The sequence below is a fragment of the Heterocephalus glaber genome, unplaced genomic scaffold (assembly GCF_053883595.1).
Source record: "Heterocephalus glaber isolate CG9 unplaced genomic scaffold, H.glaber_assembly_v1.0 deba00001564, whole genome shotgun sequence".
Taxonomy (NCBI): domain Eukaryota; kingdom Metazoa; phylum Chordata; class Mammalia; order Rodentia; family Bathyergidae; genus Heterocephalus; species Heterocephalus glaber.
The window spans coordinates 15,795,548-15,812,188 of NW_028258351.1; the positions used below are offsets into that span (position 1 = coordinate 15,795,548).

Sequence of the window (16,641 nt, forward strand, 5' to 3'; positions counted from 1 at the left end):
GCTAAAACTTGGAAACAGCCCAAATGCCCATCAACTGGAGACTGGATAAAGAAAATGTGTTTTTTTTATAAAATGGAGTACTACTCAGCCATAAAAAATGAGAAATTAGAGACATTTATAGCTAAGTGGATGCACATTGAGGCAATACTCTTAAGTGAAATAAATAGGACACACATGTGTAAATACCGAATAGTTTCTCTGGTGTGAGAAACTGAAAGTGTAGGTAAGGATTAAAATGATTAAAATGAATAATTGATAATGTGAAATAGGAAGAAAAGATCTAAAGGGGCAGGGGAAGTCTGAGGGGAAGGAGAAAGGAAAGAAGGGAAAGGAAAAATTATGAGAAAAGGAAAAAATGGAAACAAAATCTTTGTTAACAGGGAAGGGTAGAGGGAGTGAAGGGAGGACAGGGAACAGGGAAAAAATAAGAACCAAGATACATCATGTACAAGTTCAAGTACCCAGTGATAAATGTAAATGTACTGTATACCTAAAATGTACCAATAAAGGAATTTAAGGGAAAAAAAAAAGTTTCATTCAGTCCCCAAGCAGGGAAAACCTCAAAAAAACCTTGAAACATTTTGGTGTATCAGAAACTGCTGTTCAAAGAATAATTGTGTCATATCAAAGAGGTGAAAAAGCTGACTAAAAGGAGCTGCCACTGGCCAAACACCTGGAAATTTGGGCATCAAATAATACAATAGATTTTAATCCACTGAATAAAAAAAAAAATCCACGTGTTGGTCCATCCTGATATAAATAAGTGAATGGACTGATAGATAGCAAAGCAGAATGCCTACAGATGACATGTTAAAGATGCTGAGAGCTCACAGGAGCAGAGTTTTGTGGTCCACAGTGCAGACAGCTCTGAGACAGGTTTGAAGATTATGTGGCCTGGCTTCTGGCTCTGTGGCAGAAGGAAGATAATACAAATTTTCACAGTTCTTCCAGCCATCTTTGCTTGTCCCCTCCACATTATAATGGGATCCTGGTGAGCTATAACCACCACATGGGGAAAATACTTGAACTAGAACCCTGATGAGGCAGAAAATAAAAAACGTCAGTGGCTCCTGGCGAAAAAGTGCAGACATTTACTGCATCAACTAACTCTGCAGCCATCATCATGGGAGCAATCCTGTGCTCTTCTACAAAAAACAAAACAAAAACAATCTTGTGTCACCATGAGAGTATGAAACCAGAAAGGCTTTTTTGTTTACATAAGTGCATGTAAATTATGGCGTCTACTTGCTGAACAATAAAATTTTTTTTGGAGAGGGGGTTACGGGGATTGAACTCAGGACCTTGTGCTTGCAAGGCAGGCGATGGAACCACTGAGCTAAATCCCGAGCCCTGAACAATAAACTTTTGTCATCACCTATTTTTTTACTGAATATGAAAATAGCTACACACAGGTGTGAGTGCACACACATGGGTGCACTTTGTGCTCTTATGTGTATGGATATATACAATGTTCATCAAGGGCTAGTTATTAAATTCTTTAGTTGTATAATCTTGTTTAATGTTTATAAGAGCCACCAACAGGCAGGTAGTTAACATTGATGTGGAACTTACTATTTACATACTCTAAGCACTTTACACACAGGACCTCAAAGTGTAAAGGATGGAACTCCTCACAACACCTCTATTTATAGGTATTGCTTTTATCATCACCAGTGTACCATCACCATGGGAAAATGGAGGCAAAGAAACAGCAGGAACTCGTCCAAAGTCTGACAGGGCCAGCAGCCTGGCAGAGGGTCTGTGTGCTTGACCTCTCTGTTGAGATCCTCATCTGAATGGCTCTCAGAGCTCAACCTGCAACTCCGTGGAGCATAGAAGAGAAACTTACATTGCAGTACACAAAAGGACCTGGCTCTGCTGGCTCCACAGCAGGCTGGACCACTTTCTTCTCGAGCAGTTCCTCTGACGTGCAGGTGGACACTGTGATTGGCAAGGCCTGCATTTCTGGAGTGGTATCACCATCTGGCAATACACCAAGAAGAGCCAGAGCTTTAAGACCTACAAGGGAAGAAAATAAGAGAACTAGGGCCGGGGATTTAGCTCAGTGGTTTCGCCGCCTGCTACGCAAGCACAAGGACCCGAGTTCAATCCCCGCTACCAAAAGAAAAGAAAAAAAAAAACAAAAAAGAAAGAAAAAGAAAATAAGAGAACTGTTAAAAGTTTAAAATGAAGATTATTTCCAGCGAATGCCACAAATCCTTTGCCCCTGTATAGAAACAGATGACCGAGGTCCACACAAACCAAACCCAAGACCACCCAACAGAAACAACCCTCTCCAGCTCCCAATCTCAGATGGTGAAGTCTGGACAGTAAAGGGTGTTTATTAACAAAACACAAAAGTCAGCAGAAATATATGTTTAGAAAACTGTAAGTATTATACTTTTACAGTGGCAACACAGCTAGATTTCTAAGTTCCTACTGGTAGACAGACAGGAGTCACTCTGATGCACTAGTATCACCTCCTCATTACCCAATACAGGTTTGATTCCCTAAGTTAACTGGAATGGGGAGTTCACTATCTGAGAGAAATTCAAATGTCTTAGAAAATATTCAAGTTATTTTCTTCCTTGTGCCTCTCAGTGAAGTCAGAATCATCTAGCTACTTTATTAAAATTATTTTACTTATAAATAGTACTCATCGGGCCGGGGATTTAGCTCAGTAGTTCCACTGCCTGCCTCGCAAGCACAAGGACCTGAGTTCGATCCCCGGTACCAAAAAAAAAAAATAGTACTCATCTATAATACAGCTGTGTAGAATTAGATTTACATTCCAGACACTGCCAAGTCTGGATTCTCTTGCCAAAAGTTAGGTAGATTCAAATACTAAATGCTCCATCCACAGACTTCAATAGTTTTAGTAATTTTTTTTTTTACATCTTCATGTAAACATTTTAGACAAACTAAATCCCACCTTAATGCTAAAACTACTCTCAAGTGACTCTGGGAACTTAACTGACATGCCAGTGTGAGCCCCTATTGTGGACCACTGGTCTCTCCTGCCTCTACACCAAGCACCATCTTTCACTTCTGCCTGGGCTTTGCCTTCACCAGCACCTGAGGGACCGTCTGGCTCCTGTGCATGAGAACAGTCACCTTTTCCCTGGTGAGCCTTCATCAGGCAGTCCCCCACAAGCTGCATACACTGGCTCCGCAGGGTGGTGGCATGGCTGTGGGCCTGGGGATCCAGCTTCTCCCCATCCATGTCCTCTGTGCTGGCCAGGTGGGCGCTATAGAGAGCCAGGGCAGCAAACAGCAGCCAGGAGTAGTTGTGGATGTAGGGTTGGATGAGCCTCTGCCGGTCGCTGATCCGAATGGTCACCATTGGATGGGCTGTGATGCTGTGGGTAGGCAAATGGCTGCAAAGGTAAGACATTTTTAATGCCTATAGCATTGGTGAGGATCTAACAGGAGTTCAAGGCCTGATGGGAGCTAGGCTGCTATGGGCATTAGTCATCTTTAGGCTGAGGTTATTGAAATTTTAAAGGGAGGCAGGGGTCTTCTCCCCAGAAAAATGAATAAATGAAAACACTGGACATACCACTGCAGGATTTCACAACTCCTAGAAGACCACCTATGGAAACCAGGCTAAATACAAACTCTTTTCATGAAATTTGCAAGGTGTGGCAATACTGTTTTGGTAATGTGAGTAAATTTTTACAAATGGATATTAAGTATGTAGGAAAGAAATAATTTAAGGCCTGAAATTTACTTTAAAATACTTTAAGAAAGATAAAAGAAAGGAATAAACTCAGCATATATAACAAAATATTCCTAATTGCAGAATCTGGTTAATGGATATATGGGGGTTCACTATACTATTCTACTTTTGGGTATGTTTAAATTTTTTTATAATATAAAACTTTTAAAAAATTAAATAAGGCTAGAGGTATATAGTTCAGTAGTAGAGTGTTTGTTTAAAATGGGTGAGGCTCTGGGTTCAATTCTCAGCACTGCAGAAAAAAAAAAAATAATAAGCCCCCTTACTTAAGTAAAGAAATACAAAAAGAAGGGCCGGGGATTTAGCTCAGTGGTTTTGCCGCCTGCTGTGCAAGCGCAAGCGCAAGCGCAAGGACCTGAGTTGATCCCTGGTACCAAAAAAAGAAATATAAAAAGAAAAGGCTATGTGGCTTTTCCCCTGAGACATACCCATAGGAATATTTCTTGGTTGCATAGCATCCATAGCAAAGGTCAAAGTCATCACACACATTGCAATTCATTCTCCGGCCTATGATCAAACCCTGGCAGTGGTCACAGGTAAACTCCATGTTGACCATTTCATGGTCATCTCCATGGCCCTCAGGCTTTACTCCACCTGGAGAAAAAACAGCATGAGTTGCATGAGGCAAAAGGCTCCTAAGAAAGGATAAATAAATAAATCCCAGTACCAGAGCTATTCCCAGTTTACTGGTTAGGAAAGCAGGGTCCACAGGCATCCTCTGGAGACCATGGTGTTCTGCCCTGGTAGCCCTGAACAAATGAATGACATTCTCAGCACAGCATTCCTCAGTGATGGTACAGTAGATTGATCTCCCCCATATTCTTGCCACAGTCTAACCAAATAAATTACCAATCCCCATCATGATGCTGTTTGGCAGAAACAAGTCATATGCTAGTATGTACACTGTTTCCCAAAACTCCTCCTCTGACAAATATGAAGAATCTATTGGTATGTTCCTGTTAACAAGCACTGAGGAGAATTGAGCTTCTGCTTTTACTTTTTCATTCCAGAACCACTGATGAACAGACTTAATAATAACTTCAGGGCCAGTGAGTGAGAATGACAGACATGAAAGAGACAGGCTGCTCTGGTCTCCTTCTTACTCTAAGCCCAGTGGGTTTCTAAGCCCTGACATGGATCCTGCTTGATACTCCTCATGTCTGAACAATTCTGTTCTCACTGCCATAATCCTGGTCCAGTGTCGCAGTGTGCGACCATGGTGGCATAGAGAATTAATGATTACTCAGAAATAAGACTTAGTTCAATCACAGAGAGGCCCAGAGGGGCTACTGAACCAAGAGAGTTAGGGAAACTCCCAGGAGTAGCACCAAAGCCGAGAACTCTCAGGCTTTTATTTAGAATATCAGTATAAGAGAGAGAAAGAGAACAAAAGCATTTAGGCAAGGAGCTGTCTCAAGGCTAAGCACTTTCCTTGGGGAAAAGAGGACAGTGGCCAGACACAACATCCCTCATTAACCTAAACTTGTTGTTTAACCATTCACTTCTCACAGAGCCTGTGTGCTTTTGCCCCAAAGTTTAACCATTTACTCCTTGGCCAAGTCCCTCACAGTCCAAGCTCTAAAGCCTTCATGACTATTGTAACTGACTTCCTAAAGGAAACTCTTTTATAGAGACAGAGCCAACTTCTTCTATGTAGCTCTCACCATGTTAATGTACTATTGGAAAAACTTCCACTGTCTGTAGACTATTCAAATTCCTCAGCCTACTATTTTGGGACTCAACTGTCTTAATCCATCATTTAGCTGGGCAGACACTCAAGTATGTCTACCTAACTCACCACAGGTACTTACTCCTCTGTCCCTGGGCATACTCTACCCTTGAAGGTGATGCTGTCCCCAGTGCTTCATTCCCACCACCCAATTCTAACTTTCTTCAAAGACCAGTTCTCATCCTAGCTCCTCTGCAAGCCTTCTCTGCAGCTATGCTATTGCTATGTCAAAACTGTTCCAGAAATAATCTGCACCATTTATATAACTTGGTATGTATACTCTTGCACTGGGAGACTTCTGTGGGTATGCTTGATCTCCCAACTAGAATATATGTTTCCAGAGTAGGGACACTATCTTTTACTGCTGCTGGGTCATGCACACAAAGAACATTCCAATGTTTACTTCTGTTGACATGCTTTGTCTCAGCACCTACAAGTCAACCGTATTAAACAATTTTTATAAGTACTTCTTTTTTTTTTTTATAACAGGGTCTCATTATGGCCTTGAACTCACAGTGATCCTCATGCCTCAGCCTCCCAAGTGCTGTGATTGCAGGCACGAGCCACCACAGCCAGTTAAAGACTTTTTGAAGTTTGCTTTTTTGTGTGTATTTTGCTATTTGTAAATACGGCATGATTCAGAAGTAAAACTATTTCCTGGAAACTCAATGGAATGTATATTCATTGGTCCTGAGTGTTTATCAAGTGCTTACCAGAAGGAAGGATATCAGATAAGTCCACACCTTATCGTTGAGTTAGGGAGACAAGACTCATACCTGCCAATGAGTCATAGAATACCATTGGACAGTATTTCTGTTTAGTACAATGAGAGTTTTAAAAGATGGTAAGATCACAGAAAACAGAAATAATTATTATTTTTGGATATGGCATACTCAGTCCATGAAAGTACCTAGGAAGCAAGTTTTGCAGAGATCCATGTCACTGCACTGCAGACACCGGTAGCGATGCCAGGGGGCAATTTCATCACACCCATCACAAGAGATGTCCACATTTAACAGGTCACAATAGCGAGAAATAAACATGTGCATCTGTAAGGAGAAATAAACACAATTAACCAATAGGCTTTCTAATGCAGTCATTATTCCTTAATCAGTTTATCTATTCAATAGGTACATAAGATGTCCCTGGTACAGTACTAAGTCCTAGGATTTGATGATAAATGAGCAAAGTACCTAGCTGGGAATTCTCACAACAAACAGATGCTGACCAGACAATGGGGTAAATGCTTTGATAGGGAAACTCAAGAGGCTTAGAGAATACAGAAGGAGGCTACCGATGAGTACTAGGAGGGTCAGGGAAAGTTTTCCAAAGGAGATATTTCCTCAGCGGGGACCTGGAGGACAAACAGGTACTACAGTTGGGTAGGAGTAAAGGTAGTAGGCATATCAAATAGAAGGAATGGTAGGTTCATCAGAAGGCAGAAAGGAGGCAAGGCAGGATTTAGGAAACTGGCAATAATTCAGTATGTAAAATATAGCACAGAGAAGACATAACTAGATGAAGCTAGAAAGTTAAACCACAAAAGATCTCAAATGCTAGTCTAAGGAGTATCAAATATTTATGAACAGAAGAGTAATGGAATTAGAGTTGAGCATTCTGAGAGTTTCTTTGGCTACTGAGAAAAATGGATTGAAGGGGCAAGACGACAGTTAGGGAGAGAAGCAGGTTAAGTAACCCCAGGACAGGTAATCAGACTGAGACTGAGCAGTAAGAGGGATGGGGAAAGGTGGGCACCCTTGGGAAGTATTTAGGTGGCAGTAGTGAGGATGCCAGATGATTGACTTGATACATGGACCAGTAAAAGGGAGCAGTCATGAACAGCATCCAAATTTTTGACTTGAGTACTTGAATGGATAGTAATAGTATACTGGTTCACAGATAGAGGAAACACTACAAAAGGAGCACTGTTAGGGGTGGGGATTTTGCTCAGTGGTGCTGCCGCCTACCTTGCAAGCACAAGGTCCTGAGTTCGATCCCTGGCACCAAAACAAAACAAAACAAGCATTGTTTCCTGACACTTAAAAAGAAAAACATTTGGGCTGGGGATTTAGCTCAGTGGCACTGCACCTGCCTTGCAAGCACAAGATCCTGAGTTCGATCCCCAGTATCAAAAAGAAAAAAAAGACATTCTGGGGAGATGACAGGGAACTGCTTCATGAACAAGCGAATTATTTTACTGAAAAATACTTGGCACTATAGTACAGTTTATATTTAGGGCCTGGAAATGAGGGAACTAAATTAAGTCACTAAACAATATGTAGCAGTGAAGCAAATATGCCCAATCACTCGAAAGCTATAGTATGGCTCCCAATCACATACTAAAAACATGAGAAAAAAGCCACTAAACCCAGCTGATGTGTTCCATGCAAGCACCACAGAGGTATTACATGAGCAAAGTGGGCGGCACAGAGCAGGCACTCAATATGCAGAGTGGACGGCTCCAAGGCAACAGATGCCTGGCACATGTGGTAGTGACAGACATGCGCCCACTGTGGTGAGGGATAGGCAGTGGGCTGGCCACCTGAGCCTGATGCCTTCCCTCAACTGAATCGCATAACTGATTCAGTGTATAGATGGCTTCTTCCATGCTTACTATGCAACCTTTTGACTGGAATGTGCCTAACCTGGTACTCACCTACATGATGGGAATGTGCTGCCCCAAGGGTATGAGAGTCCAAACCCTTCAGCAATTCTCTCACAGTAAATAAACTGGCACCTAATGTACATCAACCTCATGAGCCACTCTTCTTTGAGTGTAGTTCTATGAGGGGAGCCGCTCTCTTGAGAGATCCATCAGGATGCAGAATCCCTCAGGACCATCCCAGAAACAAAGGTTCTGAAGGCCCTGGGAGCCCTCTGGGAGATGGCCTGCTGGCACACTCCAGATACCTTCCTCTCCAATCTCCTATCAGGTTACTTCAGATTACTCTAGTGGAGACGTCTTACTTTCCTCTGCTTCTCTGGATCCTCCTGGGCTATTTTTTCACACCAGGCCTCAAACATGCCATCCTGACACTCATCCATCCATTCTGAATTCTGCTTGGCATCAGCGAGTTCATCTTCTTCACTCCACTGGCTGAAAGTAGACAAAGAGAGAGAAGCATGCCTCTCCTGAGGACCAAGGGAAGTGCTAGGTAGCAGACCCTGTGCCCATGGGTCTAATAGATTGGGCACTGTAAAACTTCCAAAGGGAAAAGATCAACTGTTTTTCAAAGCCCCAGGATTTATCAGGTATTTTACAGATAGATATATGCCAATAAAAAAAGAAAAGCCTTTCTAGAACAGACCACATTAAGTAAAATGAACCTATCATATGGTAAGCACTGGGCCAAATACAGTGACTAAAAAAAAAAATCAATGTGGACATGCCTAGAACATCCTACTAGACTCAGCATGAAAAGGGAGTCATAGAATCTGTGACTCCAGCTCTACCACTAGCTGCTGTAAGACATTTATGTTAGCCCTCTGTATCTGTGGGTTCCACATCTATAGCTTTGCATCCTTGGATTCAACCAACCTTAAAAAAAAATTTTTAAAAGCTGATTTTTTGTCATTATTTCCTAAACAATACAGTGTAACAACTATTTACACAGCATTTATATTGCATCAAATATTATAAGCAATTTAGAAGTGATTATATAAAATATATATAAAATATATAAGGAACTTAAGCATCTACAGATTTTGATATTTGTGAGAAGTCCTAGAACCAATCTCCCAAGGATACTGAGAAATGAGGAATGACTATATTTAGTTCTGGTTCTGTTTCTTCATTTCAAATAAAGGATTTCAGGTACACAATCTCATTGGTTCCTTTGGATGCAAAGTTATACATTTCCAAAATTTCAGGGTACAGTTTGTTTCAGCAACAAGAATTTTAATACAAAAAGATTTGTTTGATAGCAAGTGGAAAATGTTTACCTATGAACAAATACACCTTCATGCATGCCAATAAAATAATTTTAGGTCTACTCTTAATTAGGTTTGGGCCACTGCTATGAGGGATTATAGGAAGGGTGTGTCCTGCCCCCAGGACTGAGACTGACAGCTGAAGAACCAGCAAGCTGATACCCACTGTGTTATATCTCTTCTCTCTGCCATTAGTACCATCTGACAACAGGGCAAGGGTGAAGTCAAACAAGGAGATGGCTTTAGTTCTATCCCCCTCCCTTTCCCATGGCATTTCTTCTGAAAGTGAAAGTGGTCCTTGTTGTCTCATTCGTTTATTTCCTCCTCTCTCCTCTTAATGCCTGATTTTCTTTTTCCATTCTTTCTTTCTATACACACAAGTGCCTAATGTCAGTAGACTGAACAGGCTGGAGAGATGTTGGTAAAAAATGAAATGAGCCAGGTATGGTAGTGCATGCCTGTAGTCCGAGATTCTCAGGAGGCAGACAGGATTGCAAGTTTAAAGCCAAACTGGTCACTTAGCAAGATCCTATCTCAAAATACATAATTTAAAAAAGGGCTGGGGATATAGCTCAGTAGTCTCTGGGTTCAATCTCCAGTACTGCAAGAAAAAACAAAACAAACCCTCTGCATACTATTTTTTCTTATAACATAAATTCTTATAATGTGTTGGAGATTATAGTGACTAACATAACACAGTTGTAACAAAAAATATGGAAAAGGATTCTCTCATCTCAACAAGCTATATTAGAGTTTCCCAAAATGCAGAGGATCCTCACTTCCAAGATCACAACCCCACTGCCGCTGATTTACCTAGCACCATTATGTGCCAGTGCCAGACATTGCTCTAAATATTCAGAAATACTGTATAATGCATGCATTCTTCAGAAGCCTAAGATAACACTACCATTACTATCTTAGCTCTACAGATGAAAAACTAAGGCGCAGAGTAGTCAATAACTTGCCCATGGTCATTCAGCTAGAATGCGGCAAAGCCAGGATGTATCACATGGGCTCTGATTTAGCTCCAGACCCCATACCCTTAACCTCCATGCTATGATCCCTACATTTCATCATCTACTCTAGGAATGGCAGGGTGCAGGATTATGCTCTTACCTTATCATGCTGTCATGGACACTTATATTTTCTTGTGACATTTTCATGAGAAGATCTGGTAACTGAATATCAACAAAGAAGGCAAGATCGCCAGGTTCCCAGCCCATATCCAAAAGATGGAGCAGGGCTGTCTGAACACAGGATAAGGCAGGCAGAAGAGACCTAAAGAGGCCACAGAGGCAAAAGTTATCAAAAGTTGCCATTATCAACAGAGACAAAGGGCAGTATAAGTCAGCAGCCTGGCTTGTGCATAACGAGAAAGGGTAAGTTCTCACATTCCATACAGACAGCTTTCAAAGCTTAAGCAAAAGAACTTGGAAAGGTGCAAAGGAAGACCTCCATACTGCCAGGACTACAAGAGGCATTTTACAGTAAAAGCTGAACAGTGAAAGTCACTTCCCAATAAATAGCAAGATTAGGCCCAAATTAGCCAAAGTTATACAATTTATATTTACAGAAGAGTCATTTTAGTTTAGGTCTTAAACTACTTACTAAAGAGAAACACTTTTGTATTTGTGTTTTAAACCTACACATATAAAATCAGAAACTAAAAATAATAGATTATAAATTTTTAGATAAACCAAAACCCACCCCCATGTACACATCAGATTGAAAAGAAATCTACAGTAATAAATTAACACGAGTGTTTAGCTCTAGATGATAAAATTAGAGGTTAATTTTATTTTATCCTTTGTGCTTCATATTTTCAATAATGAACAAGTATTTCTTTTATAATCAGAAAAAAACCAATTTTTTTTCCTCTAGAAACAAAAAAGTTATCCAATACCTGTCATTTATGCTATTAAATCCTTTAACTGCTCTGACCAAAAACAGAACAAGCTGGTAGTAAGTGTCTCGAATTTCTTTGTGTAGATCAGCACCACAGCCTTCCAAGTGTCCAAAGTAACTAGAAACAGAAGAAATCACTAATTTAAATACCAGGGTATCTTTTACTTAATACTCCTGTTCCTTACATGAAATAGCTAAGAAGCAGCAAACCAGAGAAAGTGGCACCAAACTTGGGTACAAAGAAGTACAGGACTCTGGGAAGCTGAGGCAGGAGGACTGCGAAGTTCAAGCCCAATCTGAGCAACAGCAACTCAGTGAGACGCTATCTCAAAATAAAAAATAAAATCAGCTGGGGATGTAGCTTAGCATGAAGGCCCTGAGTTCAATCCCCAGCATTACAAAAACAAATACAAAATAAAACAACAACAAAAACCCTAAGTATAATAACTACAGAAAGTAATGGACAAGACAGCAAGTGAGGCCAGTTGACTGGCTCAAGAGAGTTGCCTAACAGAGATATGGAGATAACAACTATTCATCTTTAATTATATAAAAACCAGCCCTACCCTACCTTACTGCCAGATACTGTGTTAAGTATTTTTCACATCACCTCATTTAGTGCTCTGCACCCAATCGTGCCTTCTCTTCTGGCCCCTCACTGATGGCTTTAGTATTGAGCTCTACCTTGATCCCTGTCACCTTGGTGACTTCAATATCCATAGGGGTGATGTCTCCAGTCCTTCTCCTCTCAGTTTTCTGCCACCTTCTCCACCAGGGCTCTTCTCTTTCCCCTTAGCCACCCCAGTTTGGTGACCCTTTCCTGGCCATCAAGTAATGGCTGACTTCTGAGCAGTCTCCTCTGCCCTCTCCTCCTGCTCTCCTACTGTGGGCTCCCATACAGCCTCTTCTTCAATCCCACTGGGCGCCAGCCATTTGGCCACCTCATGTTCACCATCTACTACTCCCACAGTGCTTTTTCTCTGCTCCTTTCTCAGCTTGGATTACATGGTCAATCACCCACACTCACATCTTAGCACACACCATCTCCTTGGCCTCCTTCTGCCTACAGAAATCTTGCCTGAAAAAATCTTACACCTATATCAAACCAGCTGAAAGTCTAGCTGGAGGAAACGTCACAAAACCAAGCCGACTAGTGTCACTTTAAATTCACAATGATAATTCTCAAACAAGTACTCCAAATTGTCAGGATCACCTTTTATCACTATCTTAAACTTTCTGCTTCTCCCTAAATGACCATTACTTCCTGCCCAGCCTTCATTTTTCATTGATGACTATCTTCACATTTTATTTTAAAAAACAGAAATGATAACACAGGAATTCCCTCATCTTTGTACCACTCAAGGTAGCAACCAACCTGAATCTGCACTGTACTCCTGATTCTATCAAAGGCCAACCTCTGTGCTTATACAGCTGCTACTGCAAACTGTCCCCTCTCCTCCTGCATCCAGCTTGATCTCATTACTGACTCATTTCCACCAGGATTCACAAGTATTCTAATACCGCATAAAAACTCTCAGTTGCAAGACTGGGAGTGTAGCTCATGGTACAGTATGTGCTCAGGATGAGCAAGGCCTGGGATTCAATCCCCAGCACTGTGAAAAAACAATATTAAAAAACTCCTCAGTTGTTCCACATTCCCTTTCACTTACTGCCCCATTTCTCTACTCCCCTTAAAGGCTAAATTCCTTGAATTAAATGTCTTTGTAAATTTTATCAGCCACATACTCTTTCACTTCACTTCAACTGGGCTTTTAGCCCCACAGCTCCGGCAATATTGATGCCAAATCCAGTGTGTTTTTAATCTCACTCAAACTTTCACATCAGCATTTAACACAATTGACCACCCTTGTCACTGAAGACACACTCTTGGCTTCTTTGACACCACTATGCCCACCCTTTCAATCTACCTCAAAGGCTACTCCTTCATGGTGGCCTTCTCAGACTCTTCTTTCTGTTTGACTGTTAAATGGGTGCCCCAAAAGGCCACCCTGAGCCCCGTCTTGTCTATCTCTGCACTCTGTAGGTTTCACCCAGTCTCATGGCTAAACTATTTACATGCTGATGATAACCTAATTATATGCAGTCCTGATTTTTTTCTGGGTCTTTTTAGACTGTGTCTTCTTGATATTGTTACTTGGGTGTCAAAGAAGCAGTTCAAACAATATGTCCAAAACATTATTTTCCCCCAGTCTGTTTCTTCCATATTTCTTCCCTCAGTAAAATGCATCATCATCTATCCAGCTGCTCCAAATCACAGGAGTTTCTTTTCCCATGATTTGTGTTTTTCATTCATGCTCTTTGCCTATTAGTAAGTCCTGACAATTCTACCTCCAAAGTATGTCCTGAATGTCATCCTTATCTCTCCACCTCCAGTACTACTCCCTACTCTAAAACCATCACCTCCTCTTGCCTGGACCACTGCAATAGTCCCCTAACTGCTTTTCTTACTTCCACCCTTTTCCCCATGGTATCCACAGGCATCTTTAATGAACATAAATCAAAGTGTGGTCCTTCTGGGATTCCAAATACCCAGTGGTTTCCCATAAAATCCAAACATGCTGCAGTAATAAGGGTTCTACCTTTCTGACAGCTCTCATTCAATTTTCCATTCTCACTCTGCCATGCTGGTTTTCTTTCTTTCTGTTCCTTGGACTAATGCTTCACTCCAGAACTTTTGCACTGTTCCTTCTGCCTTTAATGTTCATCTCCCTGATCTCAGCTGGTCAATCATTTCTTGGCTTACACGTCATCTCCTCAGCATGCTTTCTCAGACCACCTAAACTATATCACTCTCTATTAAATTGCCATGTATGAACATCGCTGATATTTTTTCATTTATTTTAAAATAAATAATGCTCTTTCTTGTTTTTCAATAGAAAACAAGCTCCATTAGAGCAAGGACCTTGTCTGCCTTGTTCACTTCTGTACAAGTAACACTTAGAATAGCTCCGAGCAGAGAAGATATTCAAAACATTTTTGTTGAGTGAAAGTTAGAACTATTCTGAGAGGTACTTAGACTAAAGTCATTATTGTAAATGAGCATTACATTTAGCCCACAGCTTCCAGAAGCCAAATGATAGTATGGGTACAGGAGGAATACAATTTTCACTATGTGGTAAAATAAGATGATAAAGTCATCAAGAGGAATAAATATGTTTCTGCCACTTAATAAAAGGACATAACCCATTTTTCCTTGGGATGAGAGAATGAATTCATGGAGTTACTAATTGGAGAAGACAACTAGGATTGCTTTAACATGACCTCTACTTACATTCCTTGCAGACTTATCATTTGTACTTACTTGGTGAAATCTTTCTGGCAGGCGAGGAGTTCCAACAGGAAAAGTATATAAGGTGGATGGAAGCAGTGAGGCTGTCCAAGGGATTCTGTACAATACTGGATTATCCTCAGGACTTCCAGGATGCTCTGTGCTTGGGTTTTCCTCAAGGAAAGAACCTTCACAACACTGGAGACAGAACTCAAGTCAGGAATCCCTGAGGAAATCCTGAGCTGGGGCAAAAGGAAAACATCCCCTCCCAAAAAGTTCTGAAGCCATATGAATGGAAAGGAAATACTGTGGTGAAGTATTAGAAATATCACACAGGAAGAATATCAATACCCATTTGCTTTCTTCAGCCATTACCTGGCAGCATTAAAATCAGTGCACACCAACTGTACAGAAGTACACTAACAACTCATTTTAAAATATTAAATACGTCCCCATAGAGACAAAGCTTTCATTCTTAGGATAGAAAATTCCTCACTAACTTAAAACACACTGTATTTCCAAAGATGTAAGCCCATGGACAAATAATTTTGTCAGAAATATGACAGCCTAAATTTCTCCCAGGGATAAAACAAATTTTTAAGTGGGAGCTACGAAAAGAAATGCTTAATTTGAAAAAAAAAATCCTAACAATACATTACTGATATATATATAATTTTTGGTACTGGGGATCAAACTTGGGACCTTGTACTTGCGAGGCAGGTGGCAGAACCACTGATCTAAATCCCTGGCCCTGAGATATATTTTATATACCATATAATATACAAATTTTAAGTGAAAAATACTTTGTTAAAGGAAAAAAAAAATCACCAAATTTTTATCTTGGATATGCTAAAACAAGTTTTGATCTCATTTACTTGTAAATATCATTTGTTCATTTTAAACATAAACTTCAAGCCTTTGACTAGATTGGGTACCTAAGGCTTGAAGCAAGAAAGTGCTGGGAAGGTAATGACTGGCTCACCTCTCGTGCGAGAGTGACTGGTCTTTAATGAAGTCCATGACATCCTTCAGGACAGGGTATTTCTCTTTTACCGTGGGCGCTGGCCTGGCCTCCTCCATGGATCTAAAGGACAGCAGCCGGAGTCGCCCACGGGTGAAGGGAGGCCGCCGGGTGGGTGTGGATGGTGACAAGGGCTCTTCAGCTGTGGACACTTCTGCAGCAGGTGGGCCACTGCTGGGTGGCAGCTTTGGGTGGATGTCCAAGCCAGGACTCCTGTCTCCCACAGTCGAGGGTGATGCTTCAGTGGGGGACACTGAGGCTTGGAAATGCTCTGCCATCACAGAGCTTGTCCTCTGGTGTCTGTCAAGTGGCTGGAGATGATCAGTTTCATTGGCAGTCACCAACTTGTCACAGTGTTCTTTTGAACTTTTGCCCATGGGCAAAAATTTTAGTAGCAGAAGACTTTTCTGAATACATTCTTTTGCTAAATGGAAAAAACAAGAATGACAAAGAACAAAAGTAAAAATTAAATCTACCACCTACTTTCATGGACAAAATAAACCACTTAAACTTACAATTTAGGGCAAGAAACACCTTCATAAATGCTGTGATATATGTGGTATGATTAAAATATATGGTGAATGTTTAAATTTAAAAAAAATTATTATACTAAGACACATTGCCATTACCCTCCCCCAAATACTTATCCTCACTTTGAAAACATTTATTCCACTGTTCTTGTCACTTTCTAAAGCATTTCTAGAAGTCTTCTTTTGTGAATGTCTTACAAGACATGATTAAAAACATGGAGAATGCTACTCCCTAGTGCCATCCAATGGAAAAGCAGGCTCCCCAAAACATGACATTGGGTCCTCATTCATCTTATTCACTAGATCTTGCACCATGTGACTTCTGGCTCTTTCCCAAAGTTAAAGGGACCATGTGAGATTAATGTTTTGAATCAATTCAGGACATCAAGACAGCCACAACAGTGCAACTAAAGACACTCAGGAATGAGGACTTCTAGAACTGGTTCAGACAGTGGAAGATAAGGGATAAATGTGTTCACAGTAAGGGAGAGCATTTTG

At 40.9% G+C, this 16,641-nt stretch overlaps 1 protein-coding gene across 4 annotated transcripts in view; it reads right to left on the reverse strand.

Moving 5' to 3' along the window:
- Positions 1-16,641, reverse strand: part of Zzef1 (zinc finger ZZ-type and EF-hand domain containing 1) — a 140,751-nt gene that overhangs the window by 51,428 nt on the left and 72,682 nt on the right. For 3 of the 4 annotated variants that reach the window (XM_013076795.3, XM_013076793.3, XM_087191998.1), the window contains exons 29-37: positions 15,575-16,037; positions 14,626-14,790; positions 11,302-11,421; positions 10,515-10,676; positions 8,436-8,565; positions 6,379-6,517; positions 4,168-4,333; positions 3,115-3,377; positions 1,850-2,019 (exon numbers count right to left, since the gene is read on the reverse strand). In XM_013076795.3, the coding sequence (XP_012932249.1) occupies positions 1,850-2,019; positions 3,115-3,377; positions 4,168-4,333; positions 6,379-6,517; positions 8,436-8,565; positions 10,515-10,676; positions 11,302-11,421; positions 14,626-14,790; positions 15,575-16,037 (1,778 nt within the window). The remainder of the gene's footprint in view (positions 1-1,849; positions 2,020-3,114; positions 3,378-4,167; positions 4,334-6,378; positions 6,518-8,435; positions 8,566-10,514; positions 10,677-11,301; positions 11,422-14,625; positions 14,791-15,574; positions 16,038-16,641) is intronic. The other variant, XM_013076794.3, reaches the window with a different exon arrangement.